The sequence below is a fragment of the Plutella xylostella genome, chromosome 10, assembly GCF_932276165.1.
Source record: "Plutella xylostella chromosome 10, ilPluXylo3.1, whole genome shotgun sequence".
Classification (NCBI taxonomy): Eukaryota; Metazoa; Arthropoda; class Insecta; order Lepidoptera; family Plutellidae; genus Plutella; species Plutella xylostella.
In genome coordinates, this window is record NC_063990.1 from 11,038,308 (window position 1) to 11,064,233 (window position 25,926).

The window sequence follows — 25,926 nt, forward strand, 5'->3', positions numbered from 1 at the left end:
TGTAAAAACCGTGTTTTAGGGAGGCTAGTTAATCTGTACTACATTCATTGTTTAGATGCTAGTAATTGAAGAAAAAAACCACCTGTCTGAGGTCGGTATTGTGTTTACTTGTTTCGAGTCCAAAGACCCAAATAATTAGATAATGATGATGCCAATGACCAGTAGATTCAAAGTCACATTAGCGTTATATCGTAACGGAGTCATTGACGGCATTATAAGTCCTTTATTGGTCCACCAGACTGATAGGCGCTTTAATTGATGCATTAACTTAAAATTAACTTACTTGCTGAGATTTAGGTGGAACCCCAACTTTCACTTGTTTTCAATTACAGTGATAAATCCTAGTTTATCGATAAATCTAGCCTAATGTTAAAACAGTTTGAGCTAAATAGCTAAAGTTAAATTCGTAACATAATATAAACTACAAGTTGTTTGGTGGTTTATATTTATAACAAACATGTTCATTTTAATGAAATTTGACTCTGTAGGTAAAAAATATGCTGATTAATAGCATAGACAAAAGAAATTGCCTTTTAGCATACTATTCAGTAGGCTAATGACCCCGATACATTTTTACCTCTAGTGGGTGAGGCATAAGTCCGCGATAGGTGTGCAACACATAAGGAGGCCATAGCATAGGCCTCCTTATATGCCCAGCTTAGTCCAGCTTAGTCCAGTAGACTATTGTAGATGAGGTCCGTGATAGTTGGACATCACATAATGCCCAGCAGTAGGACATCATAATGAACGATACTATCAACAATAATATTAACACTCGAGACTAACGTATCTGTGTCCTCATTCCAGACCGGCCGGGGCTGGAGCAGCCTCAACTAGTGGAAGAGATCCAGAAGTACTACCTGAACACTCTCCGGGTGTACATCCTGAACCAGCAGAGCGGCTCGCCCAAGTGCCCCGTGATCTTCGGCCGGATCCTGTCCATCCTCTCCGAACTGCGCTCGCTCGGCACGCAGAACTCCAACATGTGCATCTCACTCAAGCTCAAGAACAAGAAGCTGCCCCCCTTCCTCGAGGAGATCTGGGACGTGGCCGACGTGTCCACCCCCGCCCCCGCCGCCGCCCCCCTCGACGCCCCCGAGCTCTAGCCCGCGCGCCCCCTCTAACGCACGGCTCACAAGGAGAGACGCTCATAGACTGGCTAGTTTTAGTGAAGTGCGACAGACCTATACGGATTGTGCAAATTTATGTATATTCGACGAGATCACGTCTCGCGTTCGGGTGGATATATGTGCGAGAGATTAGTGAATATATGTGTTGTTGAACGTTTGGAGAATATATATTTAGTGTTGATTGTTTACGGCCGAGGCCGAGGGCCGGTGGCCGCGACTGTACCGCGCACATGCGCGACTGTACAGGACTGCAGCCGGTAGCTACCTACACATCCTATGAAACCATACGTACACTACGAGAGTTATACAGAAAAAGTAATATATAAAGAGATATATTTCTATTGTGTGAGAGTTGTATCGTTCGCGTTTATACACGGGAGCGGAGAGTATGTTGTGTTTGCCCTCGTGTTATCATGTCCCGTCAGTTTAGTTCCATGTTCCATCGTCCTGTGCCCGTTTCCCTCAATTTTTATAAACGTAATTATAATTTATTATTGCTGTGATTACATTTATAACATGTTGAATTATAATCTGTAGGCTGAGATAAGTGTGTCTTATTACATATAAAAATTCTACTGCCGTCGGTAGCTTTCATAAGTACTAAGAGTCTGTCATCTCTGAGTTTTAGGTAACTTTTTTAATGCATACTGCCGATTGAATCATACGACCATACTGCACTGAGTCAATATAAAATTAGACATGTAGATAATGTATTTGTGTTCGTCTCGAGTAATATACAGGGCGGCAGTCGCACCCTTGTGATCAGAACAGGTCATCGAAAACCCGGTAGGATCCATGAAACATCTCTGTACTAAAAGGCTGATAAATACTTAAGCGTGTGATAGCGAATGCTCTTTCCCCCTCGCCCCCGCTGCGTCATAGATCCACCATACAGCTGCTTCACTCTTCAGACTAATGTTTGGACTAAAGTTATTATTGCGGAGACAGATTTGGTAGTTTTAAGTATACTTGGTGTAGGATGCTAGTTGCGTGTGAGACTGTAGGCTGCCGCAAATTCGAAGTAGCGAGCCCACTAGCTAATTAATACCTGTTTGTAATTATTATTAATTTATTAAAACTATTTATTGTAAAACAATTAGTAAATTCTATTTATGTACCTAATTGACCCATGTCTGTGTTTATGATGAAAGTACAAAAAGGCAGCTAATGAATTACGTAGTGTTTTGTTGCGTAACATAGAAGTTATGGTCCTTTCTCGGCCGAGCTTACTCTTTGGGATCAATATTGGTAGCAAAACTTGTTACTAGCTTGCTCGCGCGCAACTAGCATGCAACTAATACGATTCTGTCTCCCGTTGCAAAATTGGTATTATGCCATGTACGATACCAATTTTGCAACATCATGTATAATCGTTTTGAGCATACTATTCTAGTTTACTAACGAAAATACTGTCAATCATTAAAATTTTATACAACTTTTTCAAAAATCAAAAAGCGATAGAATATTGTAACCGAAATACAAAATGCCTTATTTCGCGGTACCTGCATTGAGTACCTTCATTGTTGAAACAAAATAAAATTCATAGTGTATTATAGAACTACAAATAACATAGATCTCAATAACCCTAATTTAGTGTTTGTTAAACATTAAGTAAAATGTTTTCGTTTCGATACTGGGCATTCTGTAAGTCATAATAATATTATAAATAGCTAATATTATAAACACAAGTCACTGCTTCTATTTACATCTTTGTGCCTGTCTCGATATCGGTGTTTCGACACAAGTACATCTGAACTAGCGAAATGACTTCGCTATTTTAATGTACCATAGTTCACCGTCACACCCATACATTTGAAACTAAGAACATTGTATGTAATTGTGAATACTGAGTGCTGAATGAGACTTCTTTACATGCCACTAAATTTAAATGTGTTGTAAATTTACATGATACGTATGTTTGAGTATTTTGAACGCATTTCTAATGTAATTGATCGAGCTAGCACCGCGGGCCTCACTTCATGTAGAGTAGCGTCACTAGGAGTAGCCCCGCTACGGAAATAAGCACAAATGTCGACGAGTGACTCCGAATTAGGCTCCGTTCACACGACCGACTCGAAGAGAAAAGCAGAAGATAAATGCGAAATTAAACCTTGTTACAAAGTCGCGAGGTTCTATTTCCAACGTGATTATAACTTGCTTTCTTCGGTAGTCGTGTGAACGGACCCTAAATCTGCTGTATGTAAGTACGGCGTTTGATAACAAACACACTGCCATTATAACGTTATTCGATGTGCGTGATCTGTGCAAGACAACGCGGTTTTCTTATATATTTCGTTGTAAAATAGTCGTTCCGGTCGTCGCTAGGACTCGATATATCTGTATGCCGCTATTCGATGCCTTATCGGCACAGTCGTAAAACGACACCAGAGGGCCTAGCACGGGCCGCAAGACGCGCTCGCCAAGACGTGGCAAATGTTTTCCGTCGCAGTCGCTCTCGAAGCCGCGCGACTCCAAACTTTTGTCACGCCTTGGCGTTCGCGTCTTGCGCCCCATGCTAAGTCTTCGGTGTGTTCTGTTACGACTGTGCTAGACTTTTGTGACAAATTTTAAACTGCCATTCGATAAGTAATAATTATTATTATACATCAGTCGTCGCGTAGTTCACGATCGCTTCATAGTTCGGCTTCCGTCGGTGCGCGCCGGTCGTATTTGATACATATTATTCGATAACGAAGTGTAATAGATTCTAGTATTGATAATCTCACACGAGAACTAATATGTAATGAAATACCTAATATAATTTGTGTCTTAGCTGGTAATCGTACGTAAGTATGATGATAAGTTTATATCGCTTACTTAATTGGGATTAAAATGAGACGGCACAGTACAAGCCATAAGTAGAGACAAAGTCTGGAGTTGACTTGATGAGAGCAGTAACGATGGTTCAGAGTGACATGACAGCCCTATTTGCATCTCTTTCTTTCTGTACGAGTAGGAGTGAGAGCGAGACACGTGGCTCGCAGTCTAAGCGATGGAGTCGCCAAGTCCATTCTAAAGTTTTGTACATATAACACCTTAGATTCTATCCGTATGTTAGGCATATGTTCGACGTATGGCCGGCGTATGATTAATTTTATTCATCTAAGGAAGTACAGTTGGCTGTTGTTATTTTTTATATTATTTGGTTAGAAATATATTTTTTGTAAATGACCTCTGTATTTATGTTGTGTAAGCCCTAGGGATCTAGATAAGTGTACGAGTTACGAACATTGTGATTGCAAATTTTTTTGAATTTGTATTTTACTAAGACATTCTCGTTTTGCATATAATTTTCGTTTTGTCAAATTTTCTTAATAATTTTGTTATTTCAGAGTGCAATATGTACAAAATATTTACATATTAAATATAAATGTACAGTCAATTTTAGTTTTAATGTGTCAACGCAATACGTTCTGTTCACGCCAGTACACGGAGGCATAATATAAACCAATATCACAAGCCGCGTTATTACAATAACTGTCACTAAATTGTGTTTTCTAATACTTAAGTAATTAATTTTTATATAGTAGAAAGACTAGGTGATCTTTGTATTTAAATTTGCTAATTTTTTGTAGCAGATTAGAATTCTTTACTTCTATAAGATGAATAATGTACATTTTGAATTGATTTTAAAGTGATTTAATTGTTATTTAGTAACGAATTGACTTATTAGCTGTAACAGGCAAGGACTAGGGTCCACCATACCAGTGCGAGGTGCAATGTTAGATCTACGAGAGTCTTGCAGCGTTGTTTCCGCCCCCAGGCTGTTTCCGCCCCAGGCTGTTTCTTACTGCACTCTCAGCCTCCCGCCTTCACGAGGCCGCCCCGACTCAGCTAAGGCGGAATCCCTCATCAAATATAATAAACGAATACAACTTTTGATAGCGATTCGGCCTTAAACTGTTACCCTCAAAGATAAGTGGCGACCTCGTGTTTTACTGACTTGAACGGATCTGACCTGCTCCTAAAACGCTTTGGTCGTTCAGGTTTCCGAAATATGGACTTCAAGTCTGAAGATCTGTTCAAGTTAGTAAAGCGGTGGTGGCAGACCATCGTCACCACTGAAGGTGCTAGTGGCTCATTCCGAGTTTATTTTAAACATATTTTTGTATGTTTCTCTTGTATCTACCTACCTAATATTCTACAATAGTTCTTACGTCGTTATACTTTGCCTCTGTAATTCCTGAAACCTATGATTTAAACTATGGAGAAGCGAATTAGATATAGGCAACAGACATGACGATATGTTAAATTTACGAGAGTCAACTTTTATAATAACTTTAAAAAAGATAATACAAGAAACAAACCAAGAGAAGGTGTGTACAAACGAGGAAATTTGTATGAAAATTGTTATGCGAATAAACTTACACCTCAAGATAAATATATTAAAAATTATAAAAAATACTTACGTCTTTCATTTTCTGTTGATTTAATTAACCGATATTTAGGCAGACAACATAAATTGTTTTAGAATACAAGATAGGTACCAAGTACCAACCTAGGATCAACTCTACCTATAAGCAATATTGTTGAGGGCTTGTAAGAGCCAACCAAAATTGCATCTTATGGCAGCCGCCATCATACTCTAGGAATATAGATTTTAGCGACCATTAACTTGATAAAGCTACACTAATGTTCCCTTAACACAAGAGGGTGAATAAAGAGTAAGTACCTACAAAGATTATAATTAATTGTGTGAAAATAAAGCTTTAAGTACCTATTCTTCATCAAGTTGTAATTTCAAATCCTGAGTAAATAGCTACTTTTACAAGAATCCCCTTACATGAAGATTATGATGAACGTCATCTCATCACGTAGTATTTAGTTCCATTAAAGACCGTGGCGCTAGTATAGCTAAATTTAATATTATCCCATCTCCATTGTTGCGCAGAACTGTAGCTATATGTATTCTAAATATTGTGCAAAAAAGTGTTTTCGAAATTTTGAGGGGGGGGAACATAAATAAATGACGTCAAGCATAATTTGGTTACCAAACCAGTCGGTCGTAAGAGGCAACGATTTCGCGACCGATGCGAAGGTGACTTGAGATAACACCTATAATGATTTTATCACAAATGGTAAGTATACCTACATAGGAAGGTATTTTTACCCGACTGCCGAAGGAGGAGGGTAATGTTTTTCGATTATATGTTTACAGAGTTTTATAGATCCTTAGGAAAGTAGGTACATACCTTCCTAGGTAAAGAGGCATTTTAAGTTGACGAGCATTCTGATGGGGAACTTTGGAGTCCTACCTACCCATCCCTACAGAAAGAGACATAACGACTTATTCCAGGGATTCATAGAAACACGTTTTCACTCATTTCGTTACAGGCCTATGTAAGTTACATAGGTATAATTTGTTGACTATAACTCAAGCCATTATATTTTTTCCCAGACGCACAGGTAAATCCGCAGTTATCTAGTAGGTAGGTATTTCGTTAAAGATAAACTATAAGCAAAACTATCAATATACACTACTCGTATGTATCTATATATATCTTCAACGAACGAAATTAACCACGATACCTATGTCGGAATGGGTTTTATCCACAGATAATAATTTATCAGTGTTATTAAGTTCACGATTTTGCGAGGTGGTTACGAGACGAGAATCGCCCCTTCAACTCGACTCTGGGTTTTCCTGTTAGACTTGTTTCTGAACAAACTCGCACTTCGCCGTTTCTGAAGGTTTACTCTAGCATGGTAACACACAAGTGAACGAGAGCTATCATGCCATCGGTATGTTTAAAGCAACGAGATAGAGTCGTGCTTACCGCAGCAGCGCTGGGAAACTTCGTTTTTCGCGAGCTAAACTGACCCCTCTATTCCAAGTCTGACCGGCCAAAGATAATGATGACACTACACTCAGTTGAAGTGTGCCCCGCGAGCGTACCGCAAGTCACTCGGGTTGAAGTGAAATCAGTGTAAACACTAAACAGACATGGCGAGAACCACTTTGCTCGTCTTCGCGATCGTGCAACTGGTTTGCCTCACCGTGGACATAAGTAAGTTATTTTATAATGAGTTTTTTCGTTTACTTGATCCTTGATAGTGGAACACGTTTTGTGGTATTTGGTTGGAGTTTATCCTTATAAACAAAGGAACTGTAGCCGAATTAAACGTTTTGTCTGAACAGCATCATCAGCTCGTAAACGTTCATTGCTGGACATAGGCTTCTTCCGAAAATAAAAACCTGAATGTTTGTTATTTTAGTATCGATTTAAAGTTTAACTTTAATCTACTGATGCTACGACGTAGGTACCTAACTAGGTGATTGATATTGTATAATATTGAGGGAGGAAAACCAAGTAGATTTCTCACGTCATGTTGTTATGACTTATATTTTAGAATATAACCAATAACCATAATAATAATTATTCTGGCGAAAAATAGTAACGGTTACTTATAGCAATTTACTAAGTATGTTTAAGAACCAAACATCGCTAATTCGAAAGTGCACACTGAACAATCTGATGAATATGATAAAAACAAATATAGATTGTAATCGATGCAGGTAAGTGGGTAGGTACTATTGACAAATTTACATGTTCAGTTCTTCAGCTTAATATGAAAGTACAGGTTTAATAAAAAACGGTAAAGAAAACGGTACCATCAGTATGGTGCATGCTATATCTACCTATACATACTCAGCTACATAAGAGATACCTACAAGTACAAGTTTTAAATTACTTAATAACATTATAGGTATCATTATTATTTCGATGTTTACGTTAAGTACTCTCGACCCGATATCGATACGCGATAACTTTAATCCACGTCTTCAAATAAATCTCAAAATAACAACAAAAACTTAGTTCGGTTGTTAGTTAGAGCGCACTATGAAGAGAAAAGATAATATAAATTAACTACCTAGAAGTGAATATATAAATAACGCTGTGCATACACTACTATTAAGGTTGCCCCTTTTGTTTTTACCAATACCTACTATAAATCTTTCCTCCACCCCCGTGTACTAAAAACACCACTCTCAAAATTCCAGATGCGCAATCAAAAAACGCGTTCTTCCGCAAAGACTACCAATTCCTCGAGGCCACCCAGAGCTTCTACAAGATCCACACCATCCACCGGAGCTGGCGGGACGCCAAGAAGCGATGCACCATGGAGGGAGGGTACCTGTTCTACCCTGACGACCAGATCGAGGCTGATGCGGTCATAGGGTTCTGGAACCAGACGCAGCCGTTTTATTGGGTGTATATTGGCGTGTCGGATTTTCTGGCCAAAGGAGTCTTTGAGACTGTTGACGGTATGTCTTATGTTGAAGTTTTATAGTTTTGGAAGAAAACCTGTGTTTCCTGTTCCAGTATACATAGATATACCTAGCTTAGGTTTTACGGGGGAAAAAAGATTTTTGATTGGTATGTTAAGCCTCGAATTCACTAGGGCACAAGTTCTGAGACTGTTACAGAACATCTACGGTGCGTGTTCTCAGAACATTTTGGTAACATGTCGTGATACATTTTGCTTGTCCACACCAGCAGTCTCCGCCGAGATGTCGCCCGAGGAAGTCGTGGCAGTAAGTGCTGCGTGCTAGAAGTCGCGCACGCGTCCACACTCTGCAACAGCGGTCGCTAGACCTAGTAAAAAAAATATAGGTACTCTATGCGCTTGACTGATGTCGCAGGAAGTTCTGTCTCGCGTGCCAAAACACGGAACCTGTTCTGCGACACGTAGATGTCGCTGTATAGTCGCGTGCGACGTCGCAGAACAGAGCGCGACGTCGCGACACGTAGACGACATGTGCCTAGACAGGTTCTGCGACAATTTGTCGCCTAGTGAATACGAGGCTTTATTATTTGAAATTTGTTTTTATGTGAAATTATGTATGGTAATACCTAGCAAAGTCTATTAGTCATAATTACATAGTACAATAGTTAGGAACATTAACCTCACGGCTTTACCTATCACGACAGCCATGTTTAAAAAAAAACTCCAGATGAATAGGAAATCCTCGTATAATAAATCAATCACTATTTACTACCTAATCTAAAAAATTAGATACTTAACTACCTACTAATCACGACTAACGAATCAATCTATTGATTGTATCTTTGCATTGCTTCTATTTAATCGTACTCAATCGCAATCCCGCATATTCGATCTAACCTTCTCCGTACCAACCGCCCTACCCACTTACTAAACTACTCCCAACCACCCATTCCAGGTCGCCCCGTCACCGACGTGTACAGCGTGTGGGGCCCCGGCGAGCCCAACGACGTCAACGGAGTAGAAGACTGCGTGATCCTCCGCCGAGACGGCACCATCAACGACGACGCTTGCGACAAGAAGTATCCCTTTATTTGCAAGAAGACCCTTCTGTCGTTGGAGTGGAACTTTCTGTGCGATATGCCTGATAAATGTGAGTGAATGGAACTTGATTCAGTCTCGTAGAGGTGTTCCGAGCTGCGATATCGCGGGCGAAGGTGGTATTTATACTTATGGTAGCCGACCTTCGATACAAGATGGCACCTTAAGAAGAAGCTGTAGGTGCAGGTACTAGCTGTCTTCTAGATCTCCTATTGCAGGAGAAGACGTGACGCAAAATTTAAAAGACTTATAGTTGGTAGTATGATCTGCCGAAATCTCAGTCAGAAACTAAAACTCTAAGGAAGTCAACAATAATAGAAGCTCCAGCCAGACCCAGACAACTCTATACAACATACTTAAAGCGTTTTAATCTTCATTTATTCCTAATCCAACTCCTTTCAATTCCAGCATACCTCTACGACAACACTCTCGGCAAATGCTACAAGTTCCACCTGACGCCGATGAACTGGACCGATGCGTACAGCGTCTGCGCGGCCGAGCAGTCCTACCTCGCCGTCATCAACAGCCAGAAGGAAGCCGACCATCTGGTCAAGACCACGAATGAAGCCCCGAGAGATACCATAAAAGGAGATTATTTGAGAGGAGCCGTGCACTTGGGTTTTCATAATAGGGATGATGACGGGTGGAAGACTGTTAGAGGTGGGTAGTTTCAACAGGTTGCTATAGATAGGTAGTTTAATTCATCACAAACACGACAAAAACCAGCAAACTATAGCGCCTCTCTGTAATTGATATTCAAAAAAGTAAAATAGTTAGGTTGTTACCAAGTTTCCAAGCTTCTATGAAGAATACCTAACGATAATCTTTTATAATTAACTACCACAGCAAGTTATAATAAAATCTGAAAGAAGTAGGTAGATATATGTAGATACGTAGCCTGGTCATCTAATAAAACTTTAATCCCTTATTTTCAGGCACAACCCTAGAAGAGAGCGGCTACACTCGCTGGGGCAACCAGCAGCCCGACGGCGGAGACAAGGAGCAATGTGGCACCATGTTCTACACGGGAACCCTCAACGACCTGGCCTGCTGGCAGAAGTGCTTCTTCATCTGTGAACACGACATCGGAACCCTAAATTCCGCTATAGACGAGAGGTTCGGAACGTAACCGGAGTTTCGCGCGAACATTATAAGTACTCATATTAAGGATTGTTTGGTTGTCTTGCGAATGCTATTGCTATCGAGGCCGTTGCTGACGGTATGCAAATGCACGCTTTTGATAAGAATATTGTGTTGATTATGTATGAACGTTGTGTTTAAGCTCATCGTCCATCTGGGGCTTGCAACAGCATCATTTACTTTTAAGAATACAAAATAATGTACTTACCTAGGTACTTTTTTCACAATACAGTAGGTAGGTATTGTCTTGGAAGAAAATAACTTGCCTTGGCGTTAGTAGGTACCTACCTATAACTAAAAGATGAATGATCCATGGAATATTTACGTGTGTTATTTAATAATTGAAGCATTTAAACATTACATTAATAACTAGGATAATGCATATAAATAACCGCATGTAAATATAGATATCCTACCATAGACAGTCACTTACTAAAAAAAACGAACCTACTAATAAATATAATGTTGGTACTGATGCGAATTACATACAGAAGATATTGAGTTGTACTGCCCCTGCTATGTAGGTACCTACCGAGTAATTATGTACTTATAGAAAGGTTGTAGGTACTTACTCAGTAACACATCTTCACAGCATGGCCTCTTCAGATCACAAAACAGCATGGATACACTGTATAACAAATGTATGGATACAGTTTTCTTATCACTTTGTATTGTATGGGCACATTATGGATCATGGTCAAATCAACACTGAACTTCCATAGTTATTATAGCACTATGATAGAATAGTCCAGTAAACTGCATTAAAGCAAAAAAATACACTCAAGCACTTTTTTTTAAACAGGCCAAGAAGCCCGTGATACAATAAATTACTTATACCGTAAACGTATATGAATTGTAATATTATACTAAACTACCCTCAATATTTTTTTTGGTGTAAATGACATTCCGTGATACGCAAAGGAGCACAGTTTAAAAATTAATAAATGGGAAACTTATTTAAAGTTTAAGATATGTAGCAATTACTTACCTTGTACTTATTTAAAGTTTTGAGTACTTACCTATATTTAACACATAAAAATTAAATCATACATTAGAAAACATAACATTCCCTGTTGTCTACAGTTAAACTGGATGACCATGGCGACGAATATGAGATCTGAAGTCGAAGAATCAAGCCAAAACGTTTTTTACAAAATATTTCTTAGTTAGACGGTTTCACTTAGTTTAACTTTTCAAAAGCTATGGCTGATCATGTCATTGTCATGTATGGGTATACTTTTACATAAGCCGATCAAACAATTGAGATACACCCTCAATGCAAAAATTTATAGCTATCTAATTTATGATTGTTACATTACAGGTGAATGCGAGCATTGCTTGCAATGTGGGAGCATTTTAAGATTATGAAAACTTAAAGTTTTTTACTCATTTGTAAAAACAAATAAGTTTTTGATATAATGTGCCAATGGGACAGATATTTTTAGGATAGCGGACGCGGGAAATACCGTCAGATGCAACCAATATCTAAGGGTCAAATGTTATTTATACAATTATTGATAAAGCCAAACACGATAAGTAACATATTTATAGATATATTCTCAATAATATACGCAGACGTATGTTATGTTAACAATTGTTATTAATCTTAAGACAGAAAAAAAACTATAATAATTACAACCTTAGAATGTAAAAAATAGTTTTCTTTAACTATCGCCGTCCCTGTTCCATTCAAATCTGTATTTAGTTCAGTCACAATAATAAACTGAGGCAACCTTAAATGTAGTAGCTAAAGTAATTATTACTAACTTAGGTACAAATTATACAAGTAAAATATCATACAATACCATTATTCTTAATTTCCAATTTCAATGAAATCTGTTAATTTAAACACAATATGAGCAACTTTGAGCCGCGTTTTTCTATAGATTTTCCTCCCATTTGAGTATAAACCCAAAGGGTTAGGCAAAAAATAAAATACGCTCCATCATTTTATGCCCAAATGAGGCCTAACAATAACAGAGTATCACGAAATCGTCGTCTCATCTTAAAGCGGTGGTAAAGCTACAGTTATTACTTAGCAACAATAACAGTACATTATTGTTGACCGAATACAGCTTTCCCGACGAAGGGTAGATGTCTCACTATCGGGCCTCCGTATGAGAGTAACACTCGCGCTGGCTCGAAGTACGACGCCACCAGAGATATGATGAACAGGTAGAAGAATAAGGACACCAGACGGTCTAACACGAAGAGGCTGTAAGAAAGGGAAAGAAACATTAATATAGTGTCGAGCTATCTTTGTTAAATTTTACGTAGCAGTATAGGAAGACTAGCTAGGTATAATTTTAGCCAAAACACAATAATACCATTTTGGAGGTTTTATTTGCCTTGTAGCTACGCTTTTTAATTGGTCCTAAACAATTTTCCAAAATAAGAAACAATAGAAAAACACCGATACCCACAATATAATCACTCTCTCTCCAAAGGTTGTCTGCCTATCTGGTACCTAGCTACTGCTATAAGCAACAAGGCCTTTGGCCCTCTTTTATTTTGTTCTTTTTCCGTATGAATATCATCATCAAACTCACATATTATTCTGCAGCCTGGCCTTCGGCAGATTCTCCATTTTCTCCTTCAAACAGTACAATTTCCCTCCAATCATGCAGCTCTCTATATACGGCTCATCCTCAATGATGGTCAGGTCCATAGGGAAGGTCTCCTTGTCCACGGCATTCAGTTTGGACGGCAGTGCGTTGAAGTTGTGCGTGTCGAACCACCACTCGCGCGTTGTGAAGTATTGCAGGACTTCTAGGCCGGTGGATATCCGGTTTTGGATGCGTACCATGCTGGAATGAGAATAAAAAATATGCTTAAAGGTATGGTGGTTTTAAAGAGTACAGAGTTCAGACGAACTTGTATAATTATATGTATATTAGGAGTTAGTAAGTATATAAAAGTAAGTATGACTATTCCAAAGTATTTAGCAAGCAGGGGACGCCTTAATTTAGAGACACTTGTAGGAGTTTTTGTAAACGTCCGAGTATTTTGAATTTGTATGGTGCGGAATCAGTGAAAAGTACGTACCGCTAGGTGGCGACACTATAACCCTATGAAAATATTACTTTACTTTTCACTGCAATCCAAAATGATTCATAGAATTTAGTAAGTTACCAGCTACCAGTTGTTGGTTGAGGAATGCCGAGGACAGAGTGTAGTGCCGCTCCTTCGAAGAAAGCTGTATCTAGGATTGGAAGATTATTAGCTTACGATGAAACACATATCTACCCCGGCCGGTCTCAAAGCAACCAATTTTTACTACATATTTAAACTCAAACTAAACACTCACAATCGCTTCTGCCCAAAGATCAGCATCAGAAAATCAATCAGATACGCCGGCACAATGTGATAGAAGAACACAGCCAACGCGTGCAGGTACTTGTTATGCCGGATGTTCCCGTCGGGGTACCACAGGGGGCCCTCGAAGGGGTACTTCCTGATGGTGGCCTTCCCGTTGTCCAGCACCTGCTTCCAGGTCGTGTTCCTGTCGTCCCCTGTTGTCAGGTTGTAGACTGGGATCTCTGGGGATCTGTGGACGGGTGGGGATGGGTGGTGAACGGTTTGTGGGTTAAGATTGGATGTTGGCGTTGAAAAGCACTAGATGGCGTGAGAAGCGCTGAGTTGGCCGTACTGGTTTTGAAGGAATAGAGATGTCTCTAAATGGCTCTAGATTCTAGAAAATTTCAATGGTGTTAATAATTATTATGTGGAACTGACGTTAGAGAATGGCGGCATTTATGATTTAGTACGTCGGAAAACTCGTCATAAGGCCATGCAAAAGTTTGAGCGCGGAAAATCAACAGTAATATTGTATTTTTTGGACTTGGAAGCTAGCAAATTAATTCCTCTTATAACATTTATCTAGCTATTGGCAAATTTAGTATAATTAACAGTAGTAAAGTAAAATAAAAACCAACCTTTCTTTCTGCGTGCCGATCTCCCAGCCGATACAAATCAGCGCGTTGATAGCTATATCCACGGGAATGACCTCAGCATGATAGTGTCCGTAGCAGTGCATGGAACGTATAACACCCTTCCCGGCGCCCACCATCAGGCCGATGGGCCCGTTGAGGTTGTCCACCCAGCCCGGCATCGGCTCTTTGAAGGACGGAGTCACTGGGAATGAAAGGGTTTAGGTTTAATTCTAGTAGTTCTATGTCAAGACTCTTTTAAATATAGCACGAGTCCTATGACAGCTGTCCAATCCGTACATTGTATTACAAGAGAAAACGAACTTTGTTTACAGGCATAGACATCTGTCAATCTAACGTCATCAGACTCATGCTATATTTTAAAAAGTATAGTTTAGGAGTCACATTGCGCATAAACACATAAACAATAATAGTGCTAGATAATAAACTCCCGTGATGTGCAAAGCTGCATTGCTGCACTTCATCAAGACAGTAGCGTTATGATTGTCCTACGCTTCTCCGAATAGCACCTCCACTACTAGATGGCGCTAGTATCTCGTGTAGCTAACTATGCTCCCCCTCACCGACGACCGAATGGCGTAGTGGTTAGTGACCCAGACTACTGAGCCGAAGGTCCCGGGTTCGATTCCCGGCTGAAGCAGAAATTTGTTTAAAGACAGATATTTGTACTCGGGTCTTCGGTGTAGGTATTTATATTCATTATTTATCTATCTATGTATTTGTGTACAAATATCAGCTGTCCGACACCCATAACACAGGTTCTGCCTAGCTTGGGGTCGGATAACCGTGTGTGAGATGTCCCCACATATTTATTATTTACTAGCTGTTCCCGCACGCTTCGCTTCGCCTTGAAAAGTTTTCCCGTGGAAATTCCGGGATAAAAAGTAGCCTATGTTCTTTCCCAGGGTCTAGACCGTATGTATACCAAATTTCATTCAAATCCGTTCAGTAGTTTTGGCGTGAAAGAGTAACAGACAGACAGACAGACAGACAGACACAGTTACTTTCGCATTTATAATATTAGTTAGGATTTATCACCTATGCTGGGGCGGACCACACACGCGGGCAACTCCGGATAGGCCTCTCTGACCAGCGCCTCCGCCAGCCGCTTGCTGTAGGTGTACGAGTTGGGGTGCTTCTTCATGATAGATGGCGCTAGCAGGGTTAGTTGCTGCTCGGACATGTGAAGCCATAGACACATAGGAAATAGTGTCTAGTGCTAGATAATATTATTATACTCCCGTAATATGCTTAAATGTTATCAGGACAGCAGCGTTTATAATAGCGTCCTAATATACGGTTTCGCCTCTCTAATTAAAGCATTCGCTACTAGATAGCGCTAATAGCGCCTGTAGAAACTATTATCATGCTCGGGCGTATGTCATACAGCTGTATTATTGGATACGCCTCTCTAATCCGTACATTCACTATTAGATGGCGCTAGTATTTCGTGTACTCCACTACTAGATGGCGCTTTGTCATGTAGCTAACTATACATCTCAATAGTTAAGGTTGGGGTGCTACTTCATGACAGATGGCTCTATTATAGAGTGTAGCTAACTATGATCACCTCAACTATGCTCGGGCTTATGAAACACGGCTGTATTACGGGATAGGTATGACACTCCGCTACTAGATGTCGCCAGTGTCACTAGCTCCCCTCACCTATGCTCGGGCGGACCACACACGCGGGCAGCTCCGGATACGCCTCTCTGACCAGCGCCTCCGCCAGCCGCTTGCTGTAGGTGTACGAGTTGGGGTGCTTCTTCATGATAGATGGCGCTAGGAGGGTCAGTTGCTGCTCGGACAGCCAGCTCGCTGCTTGGAGAACGTCGTGGGGGTTTTCGGGGGGGTCGTGCACCTGGGAAAGAAAGAGGGTTAAAAAAACCTTGTTGGATGAGTAAGTGATGTGCCTTGGTTAGGAATATTAAAGTTATGAAACGCTGTAGAGTTTAATATGTTACTGGAAGGCAGGACGGGGTGAACAAAAGAGCCTCGATGTCTCTTTATATAGGTATGTCTGGCTCACCCTGTGCAGTCAGCGACTTATGATTTACCTGACTGGTTAATCCTTTCGCCGCTGTTTTTACCGTTTTGAGGTATTTTTGTGATGTTTAGTTTCAGAAAAAAATATTTATCAACCACTTTTCCGCCTTCAGATGGTTTCTTTCGAACGTAGACGTATATTAAATAAAAAAAAACTACACTGTCTGAAAGCTATCACTACTGTAAAACGGCAAGTATATAAAGCCGTTGGTTCCTATTTTTGCACAAATCATAGTAGGTACTTATACTACGTAGCTAATACTCAATTCACGATTACTGGGAAGCCACAAGTGCAAGTCACTATCAATAATATTACCGTACGTAGGTACTTTATAACTTCAATAGTTACACACTAGTTACATCACAAAACTACAAAAATACTTATCGTGGGCAATCGAGCACTAGTGTTCACTCTAGAGCTCGACTAGCTTTAGCCACCGAAAGAATTATCTAGTCAGAATGAATAAATCGATGACTTCTCAGAATCAGCACTCAATAAAGAATATAAAGATGCCTTCATCTGAAATCTTTAGTGAATACTCAGTCTATCCTGCTTCTTAACCTTTATTTATAAAGCCATATATCCCAACTATCTTAAGTATATGCGTTCATGTATAATCTTTAGTGGATACTCAGTCAGTTTAGTTTATCCTGCTTCTTTACCTTTATCTATAAAGCCATATATCCCAACTCACCCGCTCAGCCATGCGCTCATAATCCGGGTAACAGAACGCCGTGGACAGGTGTATGAACGCGGCCAGGTTCTTACACCGCTTGGCTACACCCAGGACTCGGATGGTGCCGTTTGTGTTCATCTCGAGACCGTCCTTCAGTGGAGCCTCGAGGCGCAGTGTGGCCGCGAAGTGGTAGATCACTGACACCTGGAATTTGAGGTTAGGTTTATTAGTTTAGGAATGGAAGGATAGCACTGAGAGTTCCGGTAAAAAGATCGTCTGATTACAGCATTATAGCTAGCAATCATCACGACCCATTACGTCCCCACTGCTGGGGCACGGATCTCCTTCCAATGAAGGAAGGGTTTAGGCCTAGTCCACCACGCTGGCCAAGTGCGGGTTGGTGGACCCCAACACAAGCAAGCTTGTGCTGAGAGAGTTGTCGGGTAAGTGGGCAACCCGACTGTCAAATGTTTTCAAGCCGCCCGAAGGCCTCTGACTAGGCTTAACGACTGCTGCCGAAGCAGCAACCGGGACCCACGGCTTAACGTGCCGTCCGAAGCACGGAAGCGTCCAGAAAAGCACCACTTGAAATTGGTCACCCATCCAATGGCTGACCGTGTCAGTTGTTGCTTAACCTTAGCGATCAGTTACGATCACTGAGGCCCGCTCGACTACGGACGCTTCACATAGCTAGCAATAGCGCAACGAAATTATGTATGTTACTGCTTAACTACATAAGTAGTAGTAGAGTACGAGTGGTACAGCTTTATTGTTCATGAAATACTTAAAATAACTCTAGGAGATTCAAAAACATTACTGCAGAATTTCAGTTACTCGTGATTGCTCAATAAAAGTAAGAGTTAGGCTTAGGTTCCTTTTAAAGAAATACAAAAACCCTATTTAATAGTGTTACAGTTTCAGGATTTCACAAAAGATCTTTTCGTGAACCGGTATAACTATTGTGGCAAAAGTTGCAGAACACTATTGGGCAGTTGCATGAAGAAATTATGTATTAAAATATTGACTTATAATTTGCAAATACGCCGTCGATGACATACCTAAGCACACACGATCGTCATTTTAAAGTGTATTTGGACGACATTGGAATGGTACATATGTAAATATGTCTATGTATTCGTGGGCGGTTATTTTCACTGTGTGGGATGAGTGGTATTCTATGGTTCTGGAAAATCCGTTCAGAAAATATTTTCTGATAATTTTGACTTACCTACTACAGTATTGGTAAGCAGAATGTTTCTAAAATGTTATTGTAATCCGAACAACTTTACTTTCTAAATATTTCTTGACTTCAAAACTATGTTTTTATCGGAACCATACACATATAGGAAGATTAGGAAGTAAGTAAGTATATACAAAATCTTAGTAGGAAGAATAAAATACAAAATTCATTAAACATAAAATCCACCCTAGCTTCGTCAAAAAAAAAATAAAAAATTGTAGAGTCATTTATTATAAGAGTGCACTTTGCTCGGTGGCGCGCCAATGCGACAGGTTTAGAAGGAAAGTGAAATCGCAAGTGGTTCTACCCATAAACAACCACGCTCTCAGAGGAGCACACGTAGGTATATCCATACGCGTAGGTATCGGTTAGCAAATCCAGTTACTTCACCTAACTTCTCCAAAGAATGTGATAATTAATGAAAAAAATACAGACACTGCATAAGCACTTAAAACGGTGGTGAAAGGTGTTAAAATTTAAGAAATTTCGAAAATATTTTGAAATACCAACATCGATAGCTCTGTGAACTCAAAATCAAGTTTTTAATTTATTGCGTACATTTTTGGATTCATAATTTAGACATATAAGTAACCAAATTGTTGCGAGGACTGTTTGGAAACATCGTAGATTTTTTAATTAATAATTTACGAGCTATATTTTAATATGACCGACAGGGAAATCCCGCAACGTGTCATCATTATCATATTACCATTATTTTAGATCGATTGAAGAGTCGGACGATGGACTGATTTACGCTTGAAAACACTATTTCCTCCTAAGCAAACTTCTTCAATAACTTGTCATAACGATATTCTTTACCAACAATTTCACACCCCGACCTTTCACGTGTATTATCCAGTTCATCATCATCATCATCTACTGGAAATATGGCCCTCCCTCTAACAATCTGACCCCAGCACTACAAGCCCCCGCCTAAGGTTGTTTTTAACAGCATACGGATTTCATCACACATGCGGGATAGCACGCCATTTTCCCGCGTCTCGCGGGCATATTCCACGCGATACAATTAATACTTGTATGAACGCGTGCGTGATCAAATCCGCATGCTGTTAACAGCCTAAGCCCGGGGATGTCCGGAGGGCGTCCCACGCTCACCTCGTCGCACACCCGCCGCAGCAGCGCGGGCTCCACGCCCAGCTCCTCGCTGAGGATGTCTCCGGGGAGAGGGATGAGCTTCTTCATCATGTGCGGCTTCTCTTCACGGAGACGCTGGAACAGCTGGAAGAGTGGTTGGGTTGTGTTTAGTTTTGAGACGAGGGTGTGAAAATGAGGATAGGGTAAGTGTAATGACTATGTATAGTTTTGTTTTAAACTGTCTATAGATAAGGCCCTAACAGAATTATTCAAGCAGAAATAGGTCAGCAAATGCTACTCCTAATGGGTCGATTACACCTAACGAGTACAGTGGTGAGACAGTATCCTCGGCAGATCCCCGACCAATGAACGGCTAGCAAGTGACCGAGTGCGCGGCCGAGGACACTGACTCGCCACTGTACTCGTTAGGTGTAATCGACCCATAAGTTTTACGGAAATAAGACAGCAATGGCAATTCCTAAGTGTTTTCTCATTTACAGAGTGTGTCCTATTATGTTAAGGTACATTAATATTAAACGCTGATAATAACCCTTTGTTTTTCGCTAGTTCTCACTGCACTGACTCACTGACCTACCTAATACGCCATAGGACAGGATTCAATACAATATTGAATAAAAGTACAATAAAGGAAGCAAAAATGCCAGACACACCTACTCCTACTACGACATACCTCGTTATATACGACAAAGTTCAAAATATATTTAAACTCGCTGGACTGATTTGAATACATTATTTTTCAATAATGATTTAAACAGTAAGTAATTTTTTGTAGTAAGCAATAAGGTTCACTCAAAACATCAGTCAGTCAGACGTACACTTCGATTTCTTACACACTCTTTTTTCAAGGTTACTTTACTCACCGGCAGTTTCCACATCTCCTCGATCCTGGCCTCCGGAGTCTTGCCCCGTTTCCCCCGCACCAGCGCGTATATGCAGCCGATGTCTGGCACGGAGTAGAGCATCTTCTCTATGAGCACCTTGCCCATGAGGCCCGACGCGCCAGTCACCAGGACCTTCCGCCCGCGGTACCACTCGTTGATCTGCGAGGTCATTGTGGCTGGCTGGGGGTGAGAATGGGGGTTTATGATGAGATGTTCAGATGTTGCAAGAGATGGGTGGGTTTGCTTTATCTGTTTCGAAGTTAGGTCGTTTTTCTGCAGTGAAAAAGATCCAGAGGATTAAAAAATACTTAGTGACTGTAAGAGGATTGGCCGTGAGATAAGTAAATATGTTTCAGAAGGAGTATAGAAGCAAAAAATGTGACTAGTTTAACGATTTAGAAATCAGTTGCACGGTATAGTAGTTGAGTAGTTGAGCATTGCGCATGCACATGACGTATATTGGGAGGGGTAGTCGGAGGTGACTCGCAATGCTCTTACAATGACTCCAATGATCCAAAATATCTATAGACGAAGACTTTTTGTGCTCTAGGAGCTGCTTGCGTAAAATACCCTCCCACGCTTATTTCAATCCAAGAACCATAGCCTTCATGGCAGTTTATTAGCTGTTAACCGCTTAGGAGTCAATGCCAACGCATTTTGGCCGTTCAAATATTTTGTACAATATTTGTTCACAATATTCCGTGTGCGCCAGAAGGCCTATTACTCGTGTTTTGAAACCGCGCACCGGAGCGGTGTTGCAAGCTGTAACTAGAACCGGTAATGTGTGCGTGAGCGCCGACCGGCGTAACGCTTTTCACCAACAATTACTTACTGCTTAGCGTATTTCACTTGACCCCTCAGTTCGGCGCCTCAAGGGCGGTTTTTCCTCAATAATTGGGTCAACTTTCTCTTTCGCATCCAGATTTACAGCCGTTTTCAATGTTACGCAGATTTGTGCAATAGGAAAATAATTATTGAAGTAACATTGTGATTTCGACTTTTCGGTGTCAGATCCACCTCAGGTTCATCTGACACCTCAACCTAATTGGCACTTTGCCAGATGGATTTTCTTTACAATTTAAAGAATGGCAACATCAATAGTTCTCGAGTGAGACCACGAACAGGCAAACGCAGCGTGGGACGCCCTCCTGCCCGCTGGACTGACGACCTTAGGCGGGTGGCGGGTAGTGGTTGGATGAGGAAGGCCGAGGACCGAGTGTTGTGGCGCTCCTTGGGAGAGGCCTATGCCCAGCAGTGGATGATTATTGGCTGATGATGATGAACATCAATAGATGTAGAGGCACAAGTACAACGTAATCCTAATTATCTAATAGCACATCCGTAAGCAACATTTTGCCACAGAGCATCAATCAAATCAATCGTGAATTACACAATGACGCACGGTGGGGTAACCTCTTATTTTCTACACGTTGAACATGAAAATTATGTCGTTTTGTCTTAGGAACAATATATTTGAGATTTATTTTCAATCGAAATATGAAACCTATCCTTACTTTACTGTAAAGATTGTTGCGGATTTGGGTAGTCGGATCGAGACGGAAGGCAGTCCAAAATTAGGTTTACAATACAATAAAATAAACATACAAACGAACCTTCAGCTTAGTTACATCCATAAGATTTTGGTCTTTTGAGAAACAACAACTACGTAAAGTGGGCGTGGAATGTCGACCCTAAACAAGGAAAAGGCTAAGAAGAATAGAATAGACTTTGAGATGGTATGTATTTGTGCAAACTCAACTTTGTTACCTTTCGCCTATCGTAAATGACTGCGAGAGGCGGCAAGGCGGGATCCAGTGCGTTATATAAGCACTAGCCATAGACTGAAGCACTAGCTACATTAACGAATACTAGAATCCGTCCTCAGTCTAGTCATCATAGTTACAGAAAAGTATGACTTATGTAACTTTTGCGGTTTTTACGGCAGTTAAGGCAACTGCGATTATGAGGCTTGCAAGGATATTTATAAACCGCAAACGAAATAAGGATGTCATAAGTTTTATATGTCACTGTGTTTCTGTGGCATCTTAGCGTACATCACAAACTAAGTATTTTTTTAAAAAGATATTTTGGTTTCGTTACAGTGACTTTAAAAGAATTCATTAACTCATTAAAGCTACATATTGACTCAGAAAAATTGTAATAAGTACAAGTAGTTCAATTGTTTTTAAGTATTGTTAAACATACTTTATGATGCATAGCAAATATGTAGTAGGTATGTATTACTCTAAATTATGTAGTGCGGGAACAAGATGACTCAGAGACTTTCTTTTTCAAGGCACCCCGTTGATGTCTTTTGTATGAAAAGAAAGAACATAGAGACATTTCGTGTGATACGGTTAACCATAATGCCTTATTTAACAAAAAAAAGAGAGACTTAGAACATCATAGATGATTCTTATGAATGTAATAATTGATATAAGTAACTACAATTAAATTAATCCGTTTCCTAGTTGAGGTAAAAACTAAAAACATAAAAACTTGAACCATGTCACAATTATTGCCAACCCCAAACAATTGTATTATTTGATGATTATCAAAATATGGATCCTACAAAATATAATAGAAATATTATTAACATATTATGTAGGTATGAAATGGTTCGGCCGTTTAATATATACACGCTCATTTGACATACTGTGTTATGTATTATTTATGGCTTTAGCCAAATAAAAGCGGAAATGGTCTAGTTTAGTCTACATGCAAGACATTTGGTAGTCGGTTGCGCAAAACATCAAGTTACATGAATGAACGCAAATGATTCTGCCACTTAGATAGTAGAAGTGTATGCGAAATTCAGACATAATAATATCTTGGCCAACAATTATGTCATCGTTGGGGCAATATTTTATTCACTATCTAAAAATTTGAATAATCTTGACCTTTTTAAATGAATTGTGAAGTCACGTGTGTTTTCATACCTAGGCTATCCTTGAAAAAAAAAGGCTTAAAGATATTGTCCTAACTTATTGAGCTACTCAATTATATGACTCATGTTATCATTCGAACCTCTACAACCATCGGTGATTTTAAGTCTTTATCGAGCGAACTTCTATTTTTCATGATTTTCATTTATTCATAACTGCGGTAAAATGCAAAGTGTCATTATAGGAGTCCTAGGTTGAGGGTGAAATACCTCTTAAAAACTGCAGACATACACAGGCAAGCCCAAAGCAATATAAAATTATTTTGTTTCAAAGTTTGAATTTCGTGTATTGAGATTAGGTATCGAGACGCTTGAACTTTTTCGCAAGCAAGATCGAGGAAGCCAAAGGATTTGTCTTAACAACCAAATTATGGACGACTGTTTTCCTTTTACAGAATTATTTTTTATGTCTAGCATTTACGCTTTACTGCAATGGTAAAAACACAGTGTAATGGCAGGTAATCACTGTGATAGATTTTTTATCTGTGCTTCCATAAAAAACAAGACAGATTGAATGGGTGTTTTACACTGTAAGTAGGACCGTATATGTAGAACACAAAAATCAGTAAGTAACGTAATCAGTAGGTAGTGACTATTACAGTCTCCCATGCATAACACATGCAATGTGAACTTACGATGATTTCCCGCCACTATTTGTTTACATTTTGTACTGTTGAAAATATCTAAGTTAAGTGCTTAGATATTTTCATCAGCTATCATTTCTCATGATATGTAGAGGATGTACTAGATTATATTTTTTTTGTTGAAATGAAGACGTTCATATTTTAAGATTATCTACCGCTACTGAACCGGCAGTGATTCAATCGCACAATAATAATTATTATGTTTACACCTCTACTTATTATTGCCTCTACCTAGGCACATCACAAGCTCATATTCATAACACAACAATTTAATCCTTTCATCCGCCAAACTTAACATTTACAAAGCGAACGCACACAGCTATTACCTAACAAATCGTGCACAACCCCAAGAACCGCCTCACATAGAGCTGAAGAACCGGTGTACTCAGGTACTCAGTGTACTCACCAGGCGAGTATTCACTGTTCACAACACTACACTGTGGCGCGGACGCTGCTAGTCCCGCGCTGCGCTGCGGTGGACTGATGATCAGCTGCGCAGGCGCACGTGGGGGGGACGGTGGTGGTGGAGACGAAGTGGAGAGGAGTAAACATCACCCTGTAGCAGGCCAGTTTTGTGGCGAATTCGTCGGCCTGAAACGGAGTTTTGAAGTTAAGAGTATGGCCGTTCGTAGTAGCCTAGAAGATAGAGCTAGATGATATTCTGCTTGTTGTTTGTCTACATGTTACGAGTAGTTAGTTAGTTAAGTTTTCCTAATATAGTAAAATAAAAATAGTTTCCGAGTCACTCGTCCCGTCTGTCCTCGTATCGTGAAGAGTTTTAAAGGAAGTCTTATAGCTTTAACGAACTATGTTGGTACCTATGTAAGTTTTGACATAATATGGAAAACATTACGCGAAATTATCCACTTGTTTTTCACATATCCCTTCGATTACCTTCAGTAGCAGACTATTATTATACTTAATTCATAAGTACAAGGCAGGTAATTACATAAGTTGTATTAATTGATAGCGTCTAACCGAATGTTAACAAGTCTTTCGCGGGAAGGAAGCTATTGATCCGGTTGCATATTGGCATTCGACCGAATCCTGGCATTATTGCTAAATAATTGACGCAGTCCTTGAAGTGTGCTGTAAGCGTAGGTAACGCATCAGTACAATCAGAGACGTGTAAATATGCCAGACACATAATCCGATGTCATTTCTACAAGACTAGTAATACCATAGAATAATGTGTTTTACTTAATAAAGATATATTTATTTATTATTTATTTATGTACCTAGAGTGCTAGAGATGATATGACTGCATCGGCAGATGCAAGTGCAATCGTGCCCTTTTATACCATCACTGTACCTGGTGGGCAACTTGACACTGATTGTGTTGTATGTGAAAGCTACAAGTAACTATAAGTACTTACTATGTTTTGGTATAAAAGAAAATACATATTTTGAATTAAATAAATAAACAGGTGTTGAAAAAGTAATAGGTATAGTACTTAAGCCGAAAAAGGGTCAGACAGATCAAAACTGATTTTTATAAAATTAAATGAATTCAACAATAAATTCTTACATCCTTCTTCTACAGTAGCTCTATCTAGTAACTGATTTAAACAATACGAAGTCACGTTGCCTGCGTCGTCGTCGTGTGGTGGTGTTAACGAAGTATGCTGGTTATCATTGGTAGATAACATTGAAGTATTCATAAAACTACATAGATGGCGTTAAATATAAAACTCAATATCGCAATAAAACTTAATAGGCAATATTGAAACAAACAAAAATTTTACACTAAGCAACATACTAACAACTCTTGTAACGAGGAATAAAAATACATTGATTTAAATTATGTGGCAACATTATTAGTAACTATAT

The 25,926-nt window shown here is 39.7% G+C and overlaps 3 protein-coding genes across 10 annotated transcripts in view; 2 read left to right on the top strand and 1 right to left on the bottom strand.

The window, feature by feature from the left end:
* The window catches only part of LOC105394159 (ecdysone receptor), a 165,235-nt gene extending 162,005 nt beyond the window's left edge, over window positions 1-3,230 (top strand). For 4 of the 5 annotated variants that reach the window (XM_038117440.2, XM_038117439.2, XM_038117441.2 and 1 more), the window contains one exon: window positions 808-3,230. In XM_038117440.2, coding sequence (XP_037973368.1) covers window positions 808-1,106 — 299 coding nt within the window. In that variant the 3' untranslated portion in view covers window positions 1,107-3,230. 5 annotated transcript variants of the gene reach the window in all.
* Window positions 3,231-6,955: 3,725 nt separating this feature from the next.
* Window positions 6,956-12,041, top strand: LOC105394158. 3 transcript variants are annotated; one of them, XM_011566003.3, is made up of 6 exons: window positions 6,956-7,138; window positions 8,134-8,397; window positions 9,316-9,510; window positions 9,867-10,118; window positions 10,394-10,574; window positions 11,920-12,041. In XM_011566003.3, the coding sequence occupies exons 1-6, from the start codon at window positions 7,075-7,077 to the stop codon at window positions 11,921-11,923; spliced, it is 960 nt and encodes a 319-aa protein (XP_011564305.3). In that variant the 5' UTR covers window positions 6,956-7,074; the 3' UTR covers window positions 11,924-12,041. The 3 variants fall into 3 exon arrangements, with proteins under 3 accessions (XP_011564305.3, XP_011564303.3, XP_011564302.3); XM_011566001.3 differs by lacking the exon at window positions 11,920-12,041 and adding an exon at window positions 11,682-11,740; XM_011566000.3 differs by lacking the exon at window positions 11,920-12,041 and having other exon boundaries at window positions 6,957-7,138; window positions 10,394-10,681.
* Window positions 12,042-12,135: 94 nt separating this feature from the next.
* On the bottom strand, window positions 12,136-24,655 carry LOC105394157 (putative fatty acyl-CoA reductase CG5065). 2 transcript variants are annotated; one of them, XM_048623520.1, is made up of 10 exons: window positions 24,503-24,654; window positions 20,488-20,688; window positions 19,628-19,750; window positions 17,290-17,475; window positions 16,357-16,409; window positions 15,587-15,729; window positions 14,534-14,732; window positions 13,906-14,145; window positions 13,148-13,405; window positions 12,136-12,813 (listed from the first exon to the last, which is right to left on the bottom strand). In XM_048623520.1, the coding sequence occupies exons 2-10, from the start codon at window positions 20,677-20,679 to the stop codon at window positions 12,654-12,656; spliced, it is 1,554 nt and encodes a 517-aa protein (XP_048479477.1). In that variant the 5' UTR covers window positions 20,680-20,688; window positions 24,503-24,654; the 3' UTR covers window positions 12,136-12,653. The 2 variants fall into 2 exon arrangements, with proteins under 2 accessions (XP_048479477.1, XP_048479476.1); XM_048623519.1 differs by lacking the exon at window positions 15,587-15,729 and having other exon boundaries at window positions 16,214-16,409; window positions 24,503-24,655.
* Between the last annotated feature and the right edge of the window lie 1,271 nt (window positions 24,656-25,926).